This window comes from Chlorocebus sabaeus, chromosome 24 (assembly GCF_047675955.1).
Source record: "Chlorocebus sabaeus isolate Y175 chromosome 24, mChlSab1.0.hap1, whole genome shotgun sequence".
NCBI lineage: Eukaryota > Metazoa > Chordata > Mammalia > Primates > Cercopithecidae > Chlorocebus > Chlorocebus sabaeus.
Window position 1 is genome coordinate 29,293,012 of NC_132927.1, and position 16,874 is coordinate 29,309,885.

A 16,874-nucleotide genomic window follows, 5' to 3' on the forward strand; every position below is an offset into this window, starting at 1 on the left:
ACTTCTATTTATAAGTACATTTCTAACATTTAGGTATTACACATTCATTTTTAAGTGTTAAGAAAATGAGGGCTTTTCAATTGAGGCGAAAGACTATCTTTGAGATAAAGTGTGTCTATCTGGCGATGATGTGGAATACTAACCAGTTGTTCTCACAAAATAACATGTAGGCAAAGCATTTCCAAAAGGCAGAAGTTCATTTCTACTAAATTGATACTATGTAAACATTAAAAACAAGTACAAAAATAACTATTAAATAAAAGTTTTGCTTTTATTTAAAATAAAATGCATTTATACAGTCTTTGAACCATGGATTATTGAACAATACTGGTAATCCACCTCTCCCTCGCACCCTTTTGGGCTATGTGAGCTAGGAATTTTCTGACTAGCACCAATACAGATTGTAACAGCGCAACAGACTAGAACATGGCCAGTCCAGGCATTAGAGTTAAGAACATTGTGGCAAATCATCATAATGAAGTCATTCTTAATTTAGTAGATATTAAAACTGCACATTAATTATATCTCTTAAAGGCATTTAATTAATGCAGAGATGCTACATTTAAGCCATTTGCTAGTTGTGAGTAGTTTTTAAAAAACTGTACAATTTTATAAAATTTGTGTTTGTACATTAGTTACACAAAATGCATACTTCATAGAACTTTACTTCATATTGTAATGCAAAGAGTTGCATATTTTAGGCAGAGAGTGATTATGCTGGTGAATACTAAAAGTGTAATACAATATGGTGTAAAAATAAAAACACAAGACAATATACATAACATGCTTATTCAAGGACAAAAACAAATCAAGCACGACAGACTAATAGCATTTTCCTTCAAGGTCAAACACAATGACATTATTAAACATCAGGCCTCCTGCAAGCCTGATTTATTTGGGGGTGGGGGAAGGAATTAAATGGCTACCAGAAGTAGGATATTTTAAAACATGGTATCAAATTAAACATACATTAAAACACATGCATTAGACATGATAAATAGAGTTCATATAGGTTAAGGCCTGGATAGCTTTAAAATAGATGGCTTGTTTCTTACAGTTTGGCTAGCTTAAATCAGTGATGGTCTGTTCCTGATTTGCCCACTATTTCAGTTTTCAATTCATGGCCCTAAGGAATGTGTGCCAAATTCAAGTTTATTATATCCTGATAGATTAATAGTCGTGCTTGTTTAGTGCACATATTAACTGGTCTGGTAAGGCAAAGAAGTTTTCATGATAAAATGATAAATTTCAAGCTTACTTTATTAAGCAGCATATAACAAACAGCTTTTAAAGTTAAATATTGTTATGGCCGTGGAGTTTCATTAAACAGTATTTCTATTCACACCCAACCACTGGTAAGTTTGTAGAACATCTCTTCATCTAAACTCTCATTTTGGTCTTTTGCACGTGTTGAGAGAAATATGTAGCCACCAATGAATTCATGAACCACTTTGCAATCTACTTCAGTACAAATGAAGGACAATCGTACTTCATCTGCAAACTCTACGGTGACCTGAAACAAAGACAAGAATCATCAGTGCTGTCCCGAATGCCAGGTGGCGGGGTCCGCACACAACGACTCACACAACTACTGCGCTACTTAAAGCCTGTCCCATCACAAAACACTTGTTGATCCTCAAATAATTAGTCTGTTTAAAACCTAAACTAGTAATGCCTTTAAGTCCCAAAGAAGTAGTTAAGTTTATTGCCCTTCTCCTACCCTTTTTTAAGTTTTCATGTTCGGAAAAGGAAGACTAGGAATGCAAGGGTTTTAGCTCATTCAGTTCTCAAATGGTCTCTGGCGATTCAATTAACGAGAATGCCTCTCTTCAAGTCCTGGAGGAAAGCCTCCTTCCTGTGTTTTAATATTTGCTTCAGATATTTAAACTTTAAGTATCACGTTTGAGTATTTCAGAAATATAAGATTCTTTGAAGTAACAGGAATTGATACAATAAATCCAATATGATCCTAAACCAAATGACTTATTAGTAAAAGATTGTTCAATTTAAATGATATTCGTGTGTTCCAAGACCAGGGGCAACATGATATACAGTGAAATGTGCCAGGTTTTTAAGCCTAAAGCATCTGAGTTTGAAATGACTCTGTAGTTACTTTGTGCGTGGTCATAGACAATGGTGGCCCTCAGGCCTCTATATTGCAGTGTCTTCATTTGTAATGTACGGTAATCCAACTACCTTAAAAGGCTGTGATGAGGTTTTGAGACGGGGTACTAATGTAAGCCTCCAGTATCATGTCTGGCACAGGGTAGGCATTCAACAAATAGTAGTTGCTATTTCGGAGTAGAAGGGCTTTATCCATTACAGAAAGACAAAAAGGGCAACATTCTAAGCAAATTATATGCTTAGAATTTTAGTAACTGGGCTAATTATGAAATAGGCAAATTTAAGTGAGAAATGAATAGTCAACTATGGTCTGTCTGTACTTTAAGAGGTGGTGGTACAAACAATCATCAGAATTTATAGGCCTTTTTATTCCTAACATGCTAATTTGTATCAGAAGAACTATATTCAAGTAACATTGTGACGAGTTTACCATTTTGATTTCCCAGTTGACATTCCACTGTTTCATGTTGCTGAAACGCCATGTTTTAATTGCATCTCCGGTGCTGGCATCCATCCGAATCAGTCTGTTGTATGCAATTCCAATAAGTTCTTCTTTTTTGCCCCCTTGGAACCTATAATATTTAAGAAAAGAACAGTTACAACATGTCGTAGGGGAACATGTTGAACTGCTTTTCTTCAAGGTAAGTGTTCTCTAACCCTAAAAGAGTGCTATTCCCTTAGTAGTAAAACAAACACAATTATCTTGAATTTTTAATGTAGAAATTAAAAGCTTACAAAATACATTCTAACAGTCTTTGAATTCTACTGTAATATGAGTTAATGGGTCTACATAGGTATGCTTTAAATGTTTAATATCTAATTACATGACATAGATGAAGCAAAAATGCAGATGAAGGTTTACACGTAGATGCTTAGAACCACTGACCTTGCAATGAAGTGTGTGATGCCAAATTCAGGTAATGACTGCCAAGCTTGAATAAATCTCATCTTGGCTTCAATTAGACTCATCTGAGCTACATTCTGATGGGCCTCCAAGATTCTCGCTGTTATCTAAACATGATTAAACATCACCTTTACCATTGAACATTATTCTCTCATGGGACAATCGAGACAAAAGATCAAAAGATTGAATTACACACCCTGTACCCCAAAATAACATTGTAAGAGTTGAAATCAAAATATCTGAAGCTACATTTGGAAATTTTAATAATGTATTATATAATGATTTTTCAAAATAAGTCTTAATTTCAGTTTTCATATATCAACAAAAAGTACTATTACGAGTACACAGTTGCCACACTTGAGACATATTTCAAATGCATTCAGATAACGGTACTACTATTATAGAACAGCACATTCTAATCCACATATAGATGAGTTTTAATTAAATTTAGCACTATGTCTATAATCAGAATGAATACCTGGAATACAAGTTTCTAGCAGGATTATCTGTTAGCAGCTTTAAGGTACTTGAAATCACCGTAATCATTTTTATTTTAAATTTCACTACGGGAGTAAATTCCATGAGGGAAGGTTGTGGCTATGAATTTTTTTTTATTCTTCTTTTTCTTTTTTGGTAAATATGGAGAACTTACCAAATCTCTTACATAGCCTGGCTGTAGATGGCAATGCGAGGAAAGAAAAAGGAAGCAGAAAGAAAAAAAAAGGCAATCAGAAAAAATGGCAATGAAGCAAAGAAAAAGTTGCGGTCACCTGCAAACCAAAATTCCAGCCAAAAGTCATGCAAAAAACTACTTTAGGTAGAAACCAAGCAAAGTAAATGCAAGAATGAAAAATGAAAATGAGGAAGCAGCAATTACTTTCCATTTAGAACACTGAGAAACACTCCACATTATTTTAGAATGTTAAATGTTACTAAAGAACCTAAGGGTAGAAATTTGTAGGGAGAAAATAAAAAAAGCAAATATTTCTTTCCCCCTACATCATGTACCCAGTTCTCACTGGTTAGGATAAAGCCAATTATTTTAGTAGCAAAATAAAAGTATTCAAAAGCCTTTAAAGTTTTCTCAGATTTAGTCAGATAATATGATCCATGCACTGCTTTTCAGAAATAAGAATTTGAAGGCATAAAATAAGTGCAGTGCCCATCTGTTTCTTTTTTTACACAAGAAAAGCAAACCCCCCTCAGTTACCATGTGTTTTTTGCATCCTTTTTCCTGGAAGGGAAAATAAAGAGATGCCGTATGCTACATGAGGAATTTCGGCTTTATGGCATTAGTCATTTCCATTTAGATTAACATAAATCAACATATAGAATAATTCTTCAAAATTTAAAAAGCCAGTTTGAGAGTCATATTTGTTTAAAAATACCCATAGAGTATTTAGTTAATATATATATAATTGAAGGGAATTAAAGTAGGTTAAATACAACAGGTTATTTTGATAGACCCAAAAGAAAACTACCAGTCGATATGCCCTGGAAGGGAAGAATGTCCTTGTGGCCTGCACATCTTCCTACAGACTCCAGAATGCAACTGGATATAGCTTAATAATTACTGAGCACTACGTCCAGTGTGACTAGTGTGGTGCCTGACACACAGTAGCAACTAAGCTTCTGAGGATCACTACTTACTAGGCGCCAGGGCAGTAATATCTGGAAACAATTTTCTTTTTTTCCTGAGACAGAGTTTCACTCTTATTGCCCAGGCTGGAGTGTGATGGCTCACTGCAACCTCCACCTCCCAGGTACAGGCGATTCTCCTGCCTCAGCCTCCCCAGTAGCTGGCATTATAGGCATGCACACCACCATGCATGGCTAATTTTTGTATTTTTAGTAGAGATGGGGTTTCACCATGTTGGCCAGGCTGGTCTCAAACTCTTGACCTCAAGTGATCCGCCCGCCTCGGCCTCTCAAAGTGCTGGGATTACAGGCGTGAGCCACTGTGCCTGGCCAACAATTTGTAAATCTATTCCAGCAAAGTGTGGTGGCTCACGCCTGTAATCCCAGTGCTTTGGGAGGCCAAGGCAGGCGGATCACTTGAGCTCAAGAGTTTGAGACCAGCCTAAGCAACATAGCAAGAGCTCGTCTCTACAAAAAATACAAAAATTAGCCTGGAGTGGCAGTGTGTGTCTGTGGTTCTAGTTACTAGGGAGGCTGAGGTAGGAGGATTGCTTGAGCCTGGGAGATGGAGGCTGCAGTGAGCTTGAGCTATGATGGTGCCACCGCACTCCAGCCTGGGAGACAGAGCAAGACTCTGCCTCAAAAATAACAAAATACACACCAAAAACCTAACCTATCACTCTGGTGAGAGAAAGTAGGGTTAAAAATGTGCATTTGATTAGATGGCAACATGAAAGGCAAGGCCAGAAGGATCTTTAACCATGGACCACACACAAACTGTCCTCCTGTCAGTTAAAGATGAATCCTCATCTTTGTTCTCAGGAGAATTTTCAGTTGATAGTTTCTAGTCAAGAACTATCATTTAAAAGGCTTCTGAGAAAACAAATAGTTGACAGTGAAAACAATGTGTGGCAGTTCTCGTTTAAGCTCGTCTATCTCCCTGATACCTTACTGTGAAATGATAAAACTGGTCAGGTTTGAAATTACTTATTGCCTTTGAAGGCAAATATATTCACTTTTAGAAACAAGATTCTGTATAAATAATTTTAAAATGAAATAACTACGAATATGAAAAATGAAATTAGCACTTGCTTTACTTTCCCTTTTTAACTTACAATCTACATTCCACACAGTTCCCCAGGGCAGCATTTCCTCCATTCCTTACTACTCCCACATCATATGACCATGGGATAAACAATTTCTAGGCTTACACAACCTCTGAGACTTAAAGACAAATGCTCTGTGATTAAAACGTCTGAACATTTAGGTAGAAATAATTTCAGACCCATATAATCAATATTATATTTAAAGTTAAGGAATTAATAAGTGTTCTGGGCATTTCATTGAGCCTTTTCAGTATGTTTTAAAATTACTCCTTAACAAAGATTAAAGCACAATTAGATAAAAACAAAATATTTATTTTAAAGGTCTTCATCCCCCCCACCCTCAAATTGAAGCCTTTTCCTTTTATGGCATGATGTTGGGTGCAGAGAATACCAGGGCCTATCCCAAGTGAAATTCCCCTGTAAAGGACTTTTATGTTGTACCAAAGAACCGTTTTGCTAAGTAGCAACCCTTTTATGGTATTAATTTCCAAAGAAAAGAATTCTAAACAGAGTGGACAAAAGCAAATTTCAATGAAAATTTACCAAACTGTGTAACTATGTATAAAATTTTGGTTAGGTTCTGACTGATAATGTTAAGAAAAGACACGGCTAAAAATGTACTCTTGTAAAGTTTCATTCTAAAGTTGGAAAAGCCCATTTCAACAATAGTTGGTATTATGAATTTTGTTGGGAAATGCTGGCTGCACTTTACGTCACATTTACTTAATTATATAAGGAATAAAATTAAATAAATTAAGGAACACAAAGCATTGAGACCATATTCAATTCCCTAAAATGTCTGAAAGAACATCATCATGTTAACAGAATGATTTCTGCAAGTTGTTTAGAGTAAGTTCTCAACTATTCTGCCTCCTTATTAAAATGATAAAGATTTGTTTTAAATGACCAATTTAAACTTGACTAAAGGTTACTTTATTTCCTACAGGTTGAGTATCCATTATCCAAAATTCTTGGGACCAGAAGTGTTTTGGGTTTCAGATATTTTTGGATTTTGGAATATTTGCATTACACTTACCGGTTGAGGATCCCAAATCTGAAATCCAAAATGTGCCATTGAGCATTTGAGAGTCATGTTGGCACTCAAAAAGTTTCAGATTTTGTAGGATTTCAGAAGTTCCGATTAGGGATACTCTTATCTGTATTTTATATTCTAACCACCTGACATAATATTAAGACTAAAAAGTTTTGTTTAAGAGGGGAAAAACAAGGTTATGTATAAAATTATGAGCACAAACCAGCAGAAAACAGATGAAGTAAAATGAAGCAAGTACCTGCTTGTTCTTATACTTTTTTAGATAGCGGGGAGACACCAAACATTCAGGATTTATATCAGTCGTGATCTGCTCTGGTATTAACTGAGGATCTGGGTTTAAATGCTGCATCTTCAGAAAGGAAAGAATATTTTGAACTTCTAAGTTGTAAGAACTGTCCGCCATGGTCTTGCCTTTGGAGGCTAATCTGCAGGCTGCCATCCAATGTGCATACTGTTTTTCCTGGAGAAAAGAAATACTGATGTGTGCAATGTATCACGAGACAGGTCTTTCAAGTATAAAATATAAGGATGACTGGTCAACTCATTTAGAAATCCAAGAAAATTGAAGTGTATTTTTAACTGAAAGACTTACATTGTCACAACGAAGCCAGATTTCATTCATGCCCTCTGCAACTGGAATCAGGAGTTTAATGTTAAATTTTTGGCCCGAAATGTTTACATCTGGGGTAACTTCACATCCTGTAACAAAAAATTTTTAATTATCAAAATGGCTAAATTTACTTTTAAGAAATCTCAAGTCAATATAAGCAGCTCTCATTTTGTGGCATCTTAACATATTGGATTTTGCCATAGTATTTTATGAAGGCATCTGCTGCAGAAGGTAATATACACATTTACTTGGGAAGCTGGAATGAAAATAAGCTGGGCATGGTGGCTCATGCCTGTAATCCCAGCCCCTTGGGAGGCCGAGGTGGGTGGATCACCTGAGGTCAGGAGTTTGAGACCAGCTGACCAAATGGTGAAACCATGTCTCCACTGAGTACAAAAAATGACTGAGGTCAGGAGATGGAGACCATCCTGGCTAACACACGATGAAACCCCATCTTTACTAAAACTACAAAAAACTTAGCGGGCACCTGTAGTCCCAGCTACTTGGGAGGCTGAGGCAGAATGGCGTGAACCTGGGAAGTGGAGCCTGCAGTGAGTGGAGATGCGCCACTGCACTCCAGCCTGGGTGACAGAGCGAGACTCCGTCTCAAACAAAACAAAACAAAAACAAACAAAAAATTAGCCAGGCATGACGGTGGACACCTGTAATCCCAGCTACTTGGGAGGCTGAAGCAGGAGAATTGCTTGAACCTGGCAGATGGAGGTTGCAGTGAGCTGAGATCGTGCCATTGCACTCCAGCCTGGGCAACAAAAGCAAAACTGTGTCTCTTAAACAAACAAACAAACAAACAAAAACTCTATTCAGAATTTCACTTTGTAGGAGGCTTTACAGAAGGCAGTGCAGATTTACTGAACTAGGTGTTAGATGATGGCATAACAGCTGGCATAAACAAGTAGTAACAGTATAATAAATACAGCAACGTAGAGCTCTGCAGAGAGACGTGGGTTCCAGACTTTTCTTTGTCACTTATTAATAATTATGGGCCATTTAACTTATCTAAGTCTACATTTCCTGACCTTGAACTCTACCTCACAGGGATGATTTAAGGATAAATAAGATAATACACATGTCGAAGCTTCCTAAAGCTTATTCCAATTGTCTGAGAATGACATGAACAAAGCACAGTGTCATAAGATCATGCAATAGGCTCGATGAGGAAAATTTTAAACTGTTAGTAGGGCTTGCCTTTTCAATTCCTCTTGGCACAGAACATAAGAAGATCATACACACTCCATATCCAGAAGAACAAATGTTAAAATTGTCATTTTCCCCCTCTACATAAATATTTTAGTATTAAATAAAAACACTTTAAATAAAGGAGAGGCCCTCTTTATTCTCCTCCCTAGCAACTCGTACCATGAATTTGGTAGATTCCCCCCTGCCCTTTGTTTTCTTTTTAAAATATTTACTACACACAAATGTCTTCTTTTATATCTCCTTTTATACAGGCTTTAGAATGTTGAGAATGTGTGTGACAAACTGTTAAATGTGCAAAGTTGAAACAGTTGTTTGAAAGTACACAATCTTTTGCACAAGTATCATTAATAATTCAAGAGGATTTACAGTATACAATTCCATAATAATTAGGCCTCTTTTAAAAAAACAAGAAAACTAAACAGGGAGAGACAAAGTGGGTGGTAACTCAGGCACTAGTGTAGGCTCAGAGGCCTACACTGGGCCACATCTCAAACACCCATTCCATGCCACCTCAGCTCCCTACTTCCACGGCAACCACTGGACTTCCTCAGTTACCCAATTAGTGTACTTCTGAAAGGTGAAATGCAAACAGCCAATTCTGATCACAATCTCTAATCCTAACTCTCATCAAACTCTTTCAGGAACCCTATCCTGCAACCCCTCCACTTTCTCCCCAACAACAACAGAAGGAAGCAACAGCTCCCTCCTTCCCAATCCAGCCTGGACCACATTCACTGGACATCAACTCCAACGGCCGAGACTCACTGTGTTCACATTATACATTCTCCTAGTAAAATCTGCCCCCTAGGTAAATAAATCCCTCTATCTTTTCCTTGCCTATACTCAGGCTGCTTAGCACTGCAAGATGGGAAGGAGCAAGTAAAAAAGGTTTCACTAGAGATTCATGGATACCAACCTCAACTGGGCCCTTTATGCTTGCATCCTTCTGTGCTTATACAGACATTTTCAACAATGCCTACAAATGCCTACTTCAAATCTTCTCAGACATCCTACAATGTCACTTAGTCTAAGGGACAACTCCACCTCTTATGTCTCCAAGAAAATGAAAGTCACCAGAAGTTAAGTCCATCCATTTCCTGCCACCCTAGAAGATAAACTTAGCTGTCCTTGCTTCCACACAGTGCGAGAGGCATCCCTCATCCTCCAGCTTTCCTATCCAAGTGGGCTGAGTTCATTACCATCCCAGGAACCCTGCTCCACTACCGAGATCCTCTGTCTCAGACACAAAATTTCCTTCTTCCTACTGCCACATTTCCATCAGCATTTAATTTCCTCGAATCTCTCCCATCTTATACCACAACATACCTCCCTTTTCTGTTACCTCTTTCCCCCTTCCTTGTCATAGATAAGGTTCATTAAAAAGCTTTGTCTCCTCTCTCTCTTTTTTTTTTAATAGAGACAGGGTTTCACCATGTTGCCCAGGCTGTTCTCAAACTCCTGGTCTCAAGCAATCCACCACCGGCCTTGACCTCCCAAAATGTTGAGATTACCAGCATGAGCCACCGTGCCCATCTCTTATCTACTTCTCAATGATTGTACTTTGGCTCCATACTCAATAAACCACTGAAGTCTACTCAGTTTGTTCTTATCAAGGTCACGAACCACATGGCTAGATACTATGCTGGCCTAACTACCTTACTTTACTACAGTATTGGACACTGTTGACTACTCTGTCCTTTTGAAATGACTTTTATGTTAGCTTTCATCATACCTCATTGCCACAGTCTTCCTATGTGTTTTTTTTTGTTTCCTTTGCAAGGTCCCGTTCTTCTAACCTGCCCTGTCTCTTAAACATGGGTGATCTGCAGGGTTCTGTTCTTCATCTTGTCTTCTCACATTTACAGACCACCATTCCAGTGGCTGCACTTACCATTACTGCTAACTGCTATCCTATCTGCATCTGGAGCATGTGCATCTTTCCCCAACCCAATGTCTACAGGCTAGCTCCAAACAGATATCCCATAGGCACCTCAAATTCAAAATATCCCCACATTAAACTCATGTTTTCCCCCAAACCCAGCTCGCTCTTCTACATTCTTATCTCAGTATCACACTATCCACTCAATGCACAAGTCAGAAAAATGACCCCACTTCGACCTCCTCCCAAATAAATCACCCAGACTATTGACCAAACTTCCTCAGTATCTATTCAGTCTGCCCCTTTTCTCATCTCATGTTGATTATCTTAATTTGGATTACTATCATCTCTCTAAAATGACTCCTCTGCACCGTAACTGGTATAAATATGGATCTTGTCATTTTTGTGTTAATATTCTTTCAGTGACATGTCACTGCTGCCAGTTCAAAAAACAATCTCCTTACCATTTTTATCATCTAATGTCTGCCAGTTTCTTCTGCAACTATCTCTCATGTTAGCAGGAACCACATTCAATAGCTATTAAGGAAGTATTCATCCTTTCCCTTAAATTCTATATTCCAGCAGCACAAAACTCTCTGCAGTTGCTGGTGCTTTTCTTTAGGCTTTTCTTTTCTTTTTTTTTTTTTTTGAGATGGGGTCTGGCTACGTTGCCCAGGTTGGTCTTTAACTCTTGGGCTCAAGTGATGCTCCCACCTCAGCCTCCTGAGTAGCTGGAATTACAGGCATGTGCCACTGTGCCTGGCTCTCTATCCCCAATGAAGTCTCTCCATCCTCACTGAAGGTTAAGTTATTATAGAGCACCCTTGCCCCTTGCTCCTTTCCTTACTTTCCAAAGTACTATTTATTACGCCAATTGCAATTTTATCTCCCCAACATGCTCTAAACCACCTTAAGGATTGGGACTGTAAGTGGTTCTCCCTTATATCTCTAGTACCCAGTAGTTTGTGGCACAGAAGTTCACTTAGTATTAGCTGAAATGAATTTTTAGAACTTTCCATTTTAGATCTCTATGAAGCCTTGGCATCCAGTCTAACACTCTCATTTCTCAGAAGAAGGTATTATAGGCCCAGATATGCTATCTTTCCAAAATCACAGATCTAAACCAGGTGTAGTGGTGTACACCTCCAGTGTCAGCTACTCGGGAGGCTGAGGTGGAAGGATCACTTGAGCCCAAGAGTTGGAGATAAGCATGTACAACATAGTTTCAAAAAATGAAACAACAAAAATCACAGGGCTTGTTTAGTGGAAGAGCAGCATCTAGGCCATTTGATTCTTGGTCAAGGTGTTATCAGTGTGGTGGCGCCCGTGACGAGTGTGATAATCACTGTGATGAGTCCTTTCAGAGGACTTGGGAACGGCAGGATGGAAACTAAGAACAACTTATAAACTTATTATTTCCATGCCAGGACTTGACCTCTCAGTTATACAGAAAGAAGGTTAAGATGTAACAGGGACAATGAGAACAGGGGCCAGAAGACAGATCTAGTCTCAAAGTCAACAGTGATCATTTATGCTGGTCCTGGGCCGCTGAAGAGGGAAGCAGGAGAAGGCTGCAGTGGATCCTGAGGGCAGCAAAGAATGACTGACACCCAAAAGTGAAATGCCCGTGACTGAGGGAGGAAGGCAGTGAGCCTAATTAAGAGTTTCAGGTAAATTACAGAATTCCAACATGTGGGAACAGCAATTCTCTACCCAGGACTGAGTTTTTCTATTTTTTTTTTTAATTTGTGTAACTTTAAAAGCAACAGTTTAAGTGACTACTAGGCAGAGCTCACGTACTAGGGTACAGATTTCAACACTGTGTTGAAATACAGTAAATCTATCCTAATGTACGATATACAGTCATACACTGCATAAAAGCATTTCAGTAAACAACAAACTGCATATATGACAGCAACAGTACCTTCATAAGACTATAATGGAACTGAAAAATTCCTACTGCCTAGTGACACTGTAGCTGTCATAATATCATAGCTCACATCTGTGTAAACAAAACTATTCTGCTGCCAGTCACAGAAAAATGCAGCATGTACAATTACAAATAGTACATAATACCTGATAATGATAAATGACTGTGTTACTGGTTTATGTATTTACTATACTATTCTTTTTATCATTATTTTACAATGTACTTCTACTTAAAAAAAAAAGTTAACTGTAAAACAGCCTCAGACAGGTCTTCAGGGGGATTCCAGAAGAAGGCATTGTTACCAGAGGAAATGACAGCTCCATGCTTGTTACTCCCCCTGAAGACCTTCCAGTGAGACAGGATGCGGAGGTGAAAGACAGTGATATTGATGAACCGGATCTCGTGGAGGTCTAGGCTAATGTGTGTGCCTGTGATTTAAGCTAACAAAAGGTTAAAAAAAATTAAAAATCTAAATATTAAAAAAGCACATAGAATAAGAATATAAAGAAAATATTTTTGTATAGCTGTACAATGTTTAAGCTAAGTGTCATTAGAAAAGGGTCAAGATGTTAAAAGTTGTTTCTAAAGTTACAGTAAGCAAAGGTTTGAAGAAAGAAAATTACTGAAGTTTTAAAATAAATTTCATACAGCCTAAGTATACAGTATTTATAAAGTCTACAGTAGTGTATAGTAATGTCCTGGGCCTTCACATTCACTCACCACCCACTCACACCCAGAGCAACTTCCAGTCCTGCAAGCTCCATTCATGGAAACTGCTCTATACAAGTGTACCATTTTTTTTTTTTTTTTTTTTTTTTGAGACAGAATTTCACTGTTACTGCTTAGGCTGGAGTGCAATGGCGTGATCTTGGCTCACTGCAACCTCTGCCTCCCAGGTTCAAGCGATTCTCCTCCCTCAGCCTCCCAAGTAGCTGGGATTACTGGCACGTGCCACCATGCCCGGCTAATTTTGTATTTTTAGTAGAGACGGGTTGGTCAGGTTGGTCTCCAACTTCCGACCTCAGGTGATCGCCAGCCTCGGCCTCCCAAAGTGCTGGGATTACAGGCATGAGCCACCATGCCCACCCAAGTTGTACCTTTTCTAGATTTAAATATGTTTAGATAACAAATACTACTGTGTTACAGTTGTCTACAGTATTCAGTACAGTAAAATGCTATACAGGTTGTAGCCTAGGAGCAATCAGCTAAACCATACAGCCTAGGTGTGCAGTCAGCTATACCATCTTGGTCTGTGTAAGTACACATACTCCATAATACTCACACAATGACAAAATTGCCTGGTGACACATTTCTCAGAATGTATCTCTACTGTTAAATGATACACGACGGTACCAAGTACAATTTAGAAATATGAATCAGGAAAAGCACCTTTGTGTTTTAAGTGTTAAATGAAATTGTTTTGGGAGTCATTTTTGTGAAATCAGTCTGAAGCCCTTTTCCTTGGTGCTGTTGTCCACATCTGAGTACTTCGAGTTAGGCATATACTGCCTTACCTACAAAAATATGTGTACGTACAATGTAACCAAAGAAGAGATGGGCTGGGCCACTAGGAATAACTCTGAACTGGCTTGCCAGGGGTGGTGCAACCTTTGCTATTATCAAGCCGGTGGGAAACCAGGAGGCTATGGCTGCAGGTGTTAGCTCCAGTGCCTAGAAACACCTCCCTCCTTTCATTTTCTGTGTCTTAACTCTATTCCAAATTCAAGTCTCCCATGAAGGCATCTGACTAGGATCTAAGTCTCACTGGAAATGAGTCTAGAAAGTGTATTTTAGTTTTTTAGTCTTTGCTCTAAGGGAAGATACAGTAAGAGGACTATGGAACAGACAGTGAGGAGCCAGCGACTGACTGCACCATCCAAAAGGCATGCCAGGTGCCAAGGGTGTGTGCTCACGGGAGAGTGGTCCTCAGGGGATACAGCTTTCTGGAGGAAGTGCTATCTAAACTGAAAGCGAACCAGGTGATTTTATTGAAAAGTACTACCCCAAGTGAGAGGCTCATTAATGCTCTGCAAAGAAATCACAGCAGCAGAATGCCATCTATCTGCAGAAGAACCAGACTAATCTGGAGAGGAAATTCGCCTACCAGCTGAGCCAGGCCATCATCAGATGAAAAAAGTGAAGAAGTACAAAGAACCAACAGAAGAAATCAATGAAATAGGAAATTAAGCTGTAGCTCATAGACCTTACTGAAGAAAAGGAAAAACAAAATCCAAAACAAAGCCAATAGCTTAGCCTTCATCCAGGCTTAGCCCAGGCTGTAGGAAGCAGGCCTGCCACAAATGCCCTGAGGGAAAGGAAATGAGCAACCCAAATACCAGCCCCTAGTTCTGAGATAGCTTTGGATTTGAAAAGACAGGACAAGAGGAAACCCAGGAGACTTAAGGTGCCAGCTAGAAGCCTCCGAGGAATATCCTGGAGTGGCCTCAGAAGCCAGGCTGAGAGCAAAGAAAAAACTGTGTGAGGAAGAGGTGTTGGGGAAGGGGAAGGGGAAGAGGAAGGGAAGGACTTGCCCAAACCCTGAAAGTGTCAGTGACCCTACTGGCGAGCCAGGAAAATTCAGAGGCTGAGGACCCTGAGTAGGACCAGCCTGTCATCAGGGAGGGTGAGGAAGAGCAGGATGTTGAAGACAAAAGCCCAGGGATGACTACAACGTGGCTGAAAATAAGGCAGAATCCAAAAGAGACAAGGAGGCAGTCCCTGCAGAATAAGGAAACTCTAAATGTCCTTAATGCTGAAGCTGGAAAGACAACATACGCTTACTTGACAAGCTAGAAATGCAGAATCAGCTGGGTGTGGTGGCTCACACATGTAATTGCAGCACTCTGGGAGGCTAAGGTGGGCAGATCAATTGAAGCCAGGTGTTCGAGACCAGTCTGGCCAACATGATGAAACCTTGTAGCTGGGTGTGGTGGTGCACACCTGTAACCCCAGCTACTGGGGAGGCTGAGGCACGAAAATCGCTTGAACCCAGGGGGCAGAAGTAACAGTGAGCCAAGATCATGCCACTGCACTCCAGCCTGGGCAACAGAGCAAGACTCTCTCTCAAAAACCAAAAAGAAAAGTTGAGTCATACATTTCAGGTCAGGTCTGCACAAAGAGATTACAACGAAATATTTATTGGAATTGAATACTTCAAAACTGTGAAAAGTACTATGTAAAAAAGACATATCTAAACATTTTTAAAGTACCCAAAGGAGTAAAGAAATTGATTTTTAAAAAACCTGTTTATCCCAGCAAGTGGCTCATTGACTATCAGGCCAATGGGGATGCCACCATCAACAGCCGTGACAGGCTCTCCTTACCCCTGAGGTTCATCTGATGAGCTGGCGTGCCACTGGATTCTTCTTTGCTCTTGTAACAAGAAATGGATGTGTCTTTGAAGGTGCACCAATATTGCTTGTAACCTTTCAAAGTCAGCTTTTTTGGCCTATGTATCAAACAGAATTAACAACAAAATCACTTTGAAGTAACTTTATTGATGCTATATTAGCAAAGTTTCACAGTATTAAGTCTGGGGTCAAGTTTTACACGTGCTGACATCGATCCCCCTTCGTCAGTGTCTTAGAGTCAGTGCTGCTGTTACTGGATGTGAGCCTCCCTTCTCAATCTACTCTAGATCATCACACAAACAGTGTGCCTGTGTTCCAGTATTCTGCAGCCGTAGTCATCACATCTATCACTGACCAGGAGGTCACATGGGAAGGGCAGGAAAAGAAAGGTGAAGTAAATGTCAGTAATTGGAAGATTCCTAAATCCTGTAATTACCTGCAGGTTTATGGGTGTCTGCAGAGTTGCCTTGGGGCCTCTATAAAGATGCAAGTTTACCTGGCAGGACTGAAAGTGGGGGAAGTGCTGCTTTCTCCAGGGTAAATTCCAATGGTGACATTAACTTGCCACTCCAATGTCAAACACAGAAGGAAGATGACAGAGCAGTCATGAGGGTGTGTAAGGACCTTAAGGTGCAGGTAGATGAGAAATGTGTCAAGGGAGAAGGAGAAAGGGTAGGGTAGTGGCATCTGAAATCATGCCCTTATCTCAGAAATGTTCCATATTTTGAACTGTTGTTATGTTCAGCTACGGTAAATGTTTTATTCTAGAGTAGTTTTATCTTATACAGTAGAAAACAGTATTTTCCACGTCACCTCCTTTCCTTTTTCTCCTCTCTGCCTTAATGCCGAGCTCTCTTGATTCTGTGGAATGCAGCTGGATAGAGTGTTTACAAATCTTGATCAGATATACTAGAACTTTATATACAATGTTCCATGAACAAATGAACAGAGTTCAATAGAATCTTGCGCTCTGACCGAGGAAATAATCGCTGGCAGTAACACAGTTTGTTATGTACTGCTTCCAACTGAGGCCCAGAGGGGCTGTGCCACTGTATTACTGT

At 39.3% G+C, this 16,874-nt stretch overlaps 1 protein-coding gene across 4 annotated transcripts in view; it reads right to left on the reverse strand.

Annotated features, from left to right (window-relative positions):
* Positions 1-250: 250 nt before the first annotated feature.
* Positions 251-16,874, reverse strand: part of FERMT2 (FERM domain containing kindlin 2) — a 101,393-nt gene continuing 84,769 nt past the window's right edge. For 2 of the 4 annotated variants that reach the window (XM_007986716.3, XM_007986714.3), the window contains 6 exons: positions 15,787-15,911; positions 7,419-7,525; positions 7,065-7,286; positions 3,011-3,135; positions 2,555-2,696; positions 251-1,513 (listed from right to left, as the gene is read on the reverse strand). In XM_007986716.3, the coding sequence (XP_007984907.1) occupies positions 1,340-1,513; positions 2,555-2,696; positions 3,011-3,135; positions 7,065-7,286; positions 7,419-7,525; positions 15,787-15,911 (895 nt within the window). In that variant the 3' untranslated portion in view covers positions 251-1,339. Of the gene's footprint in view, positions 1,514-2,554; positions 2,697-3,010; positions 3,136-3,680; positions 3,702-7,064; positions 7,287-7,418; positions 7,526-15,786; positions 15,912-16,874 lie in introns of all 4 variants that reach the window. The other 2 variants (XM_007986715.3, XM_007986713.3) reach the window with 2 other exon arrangements.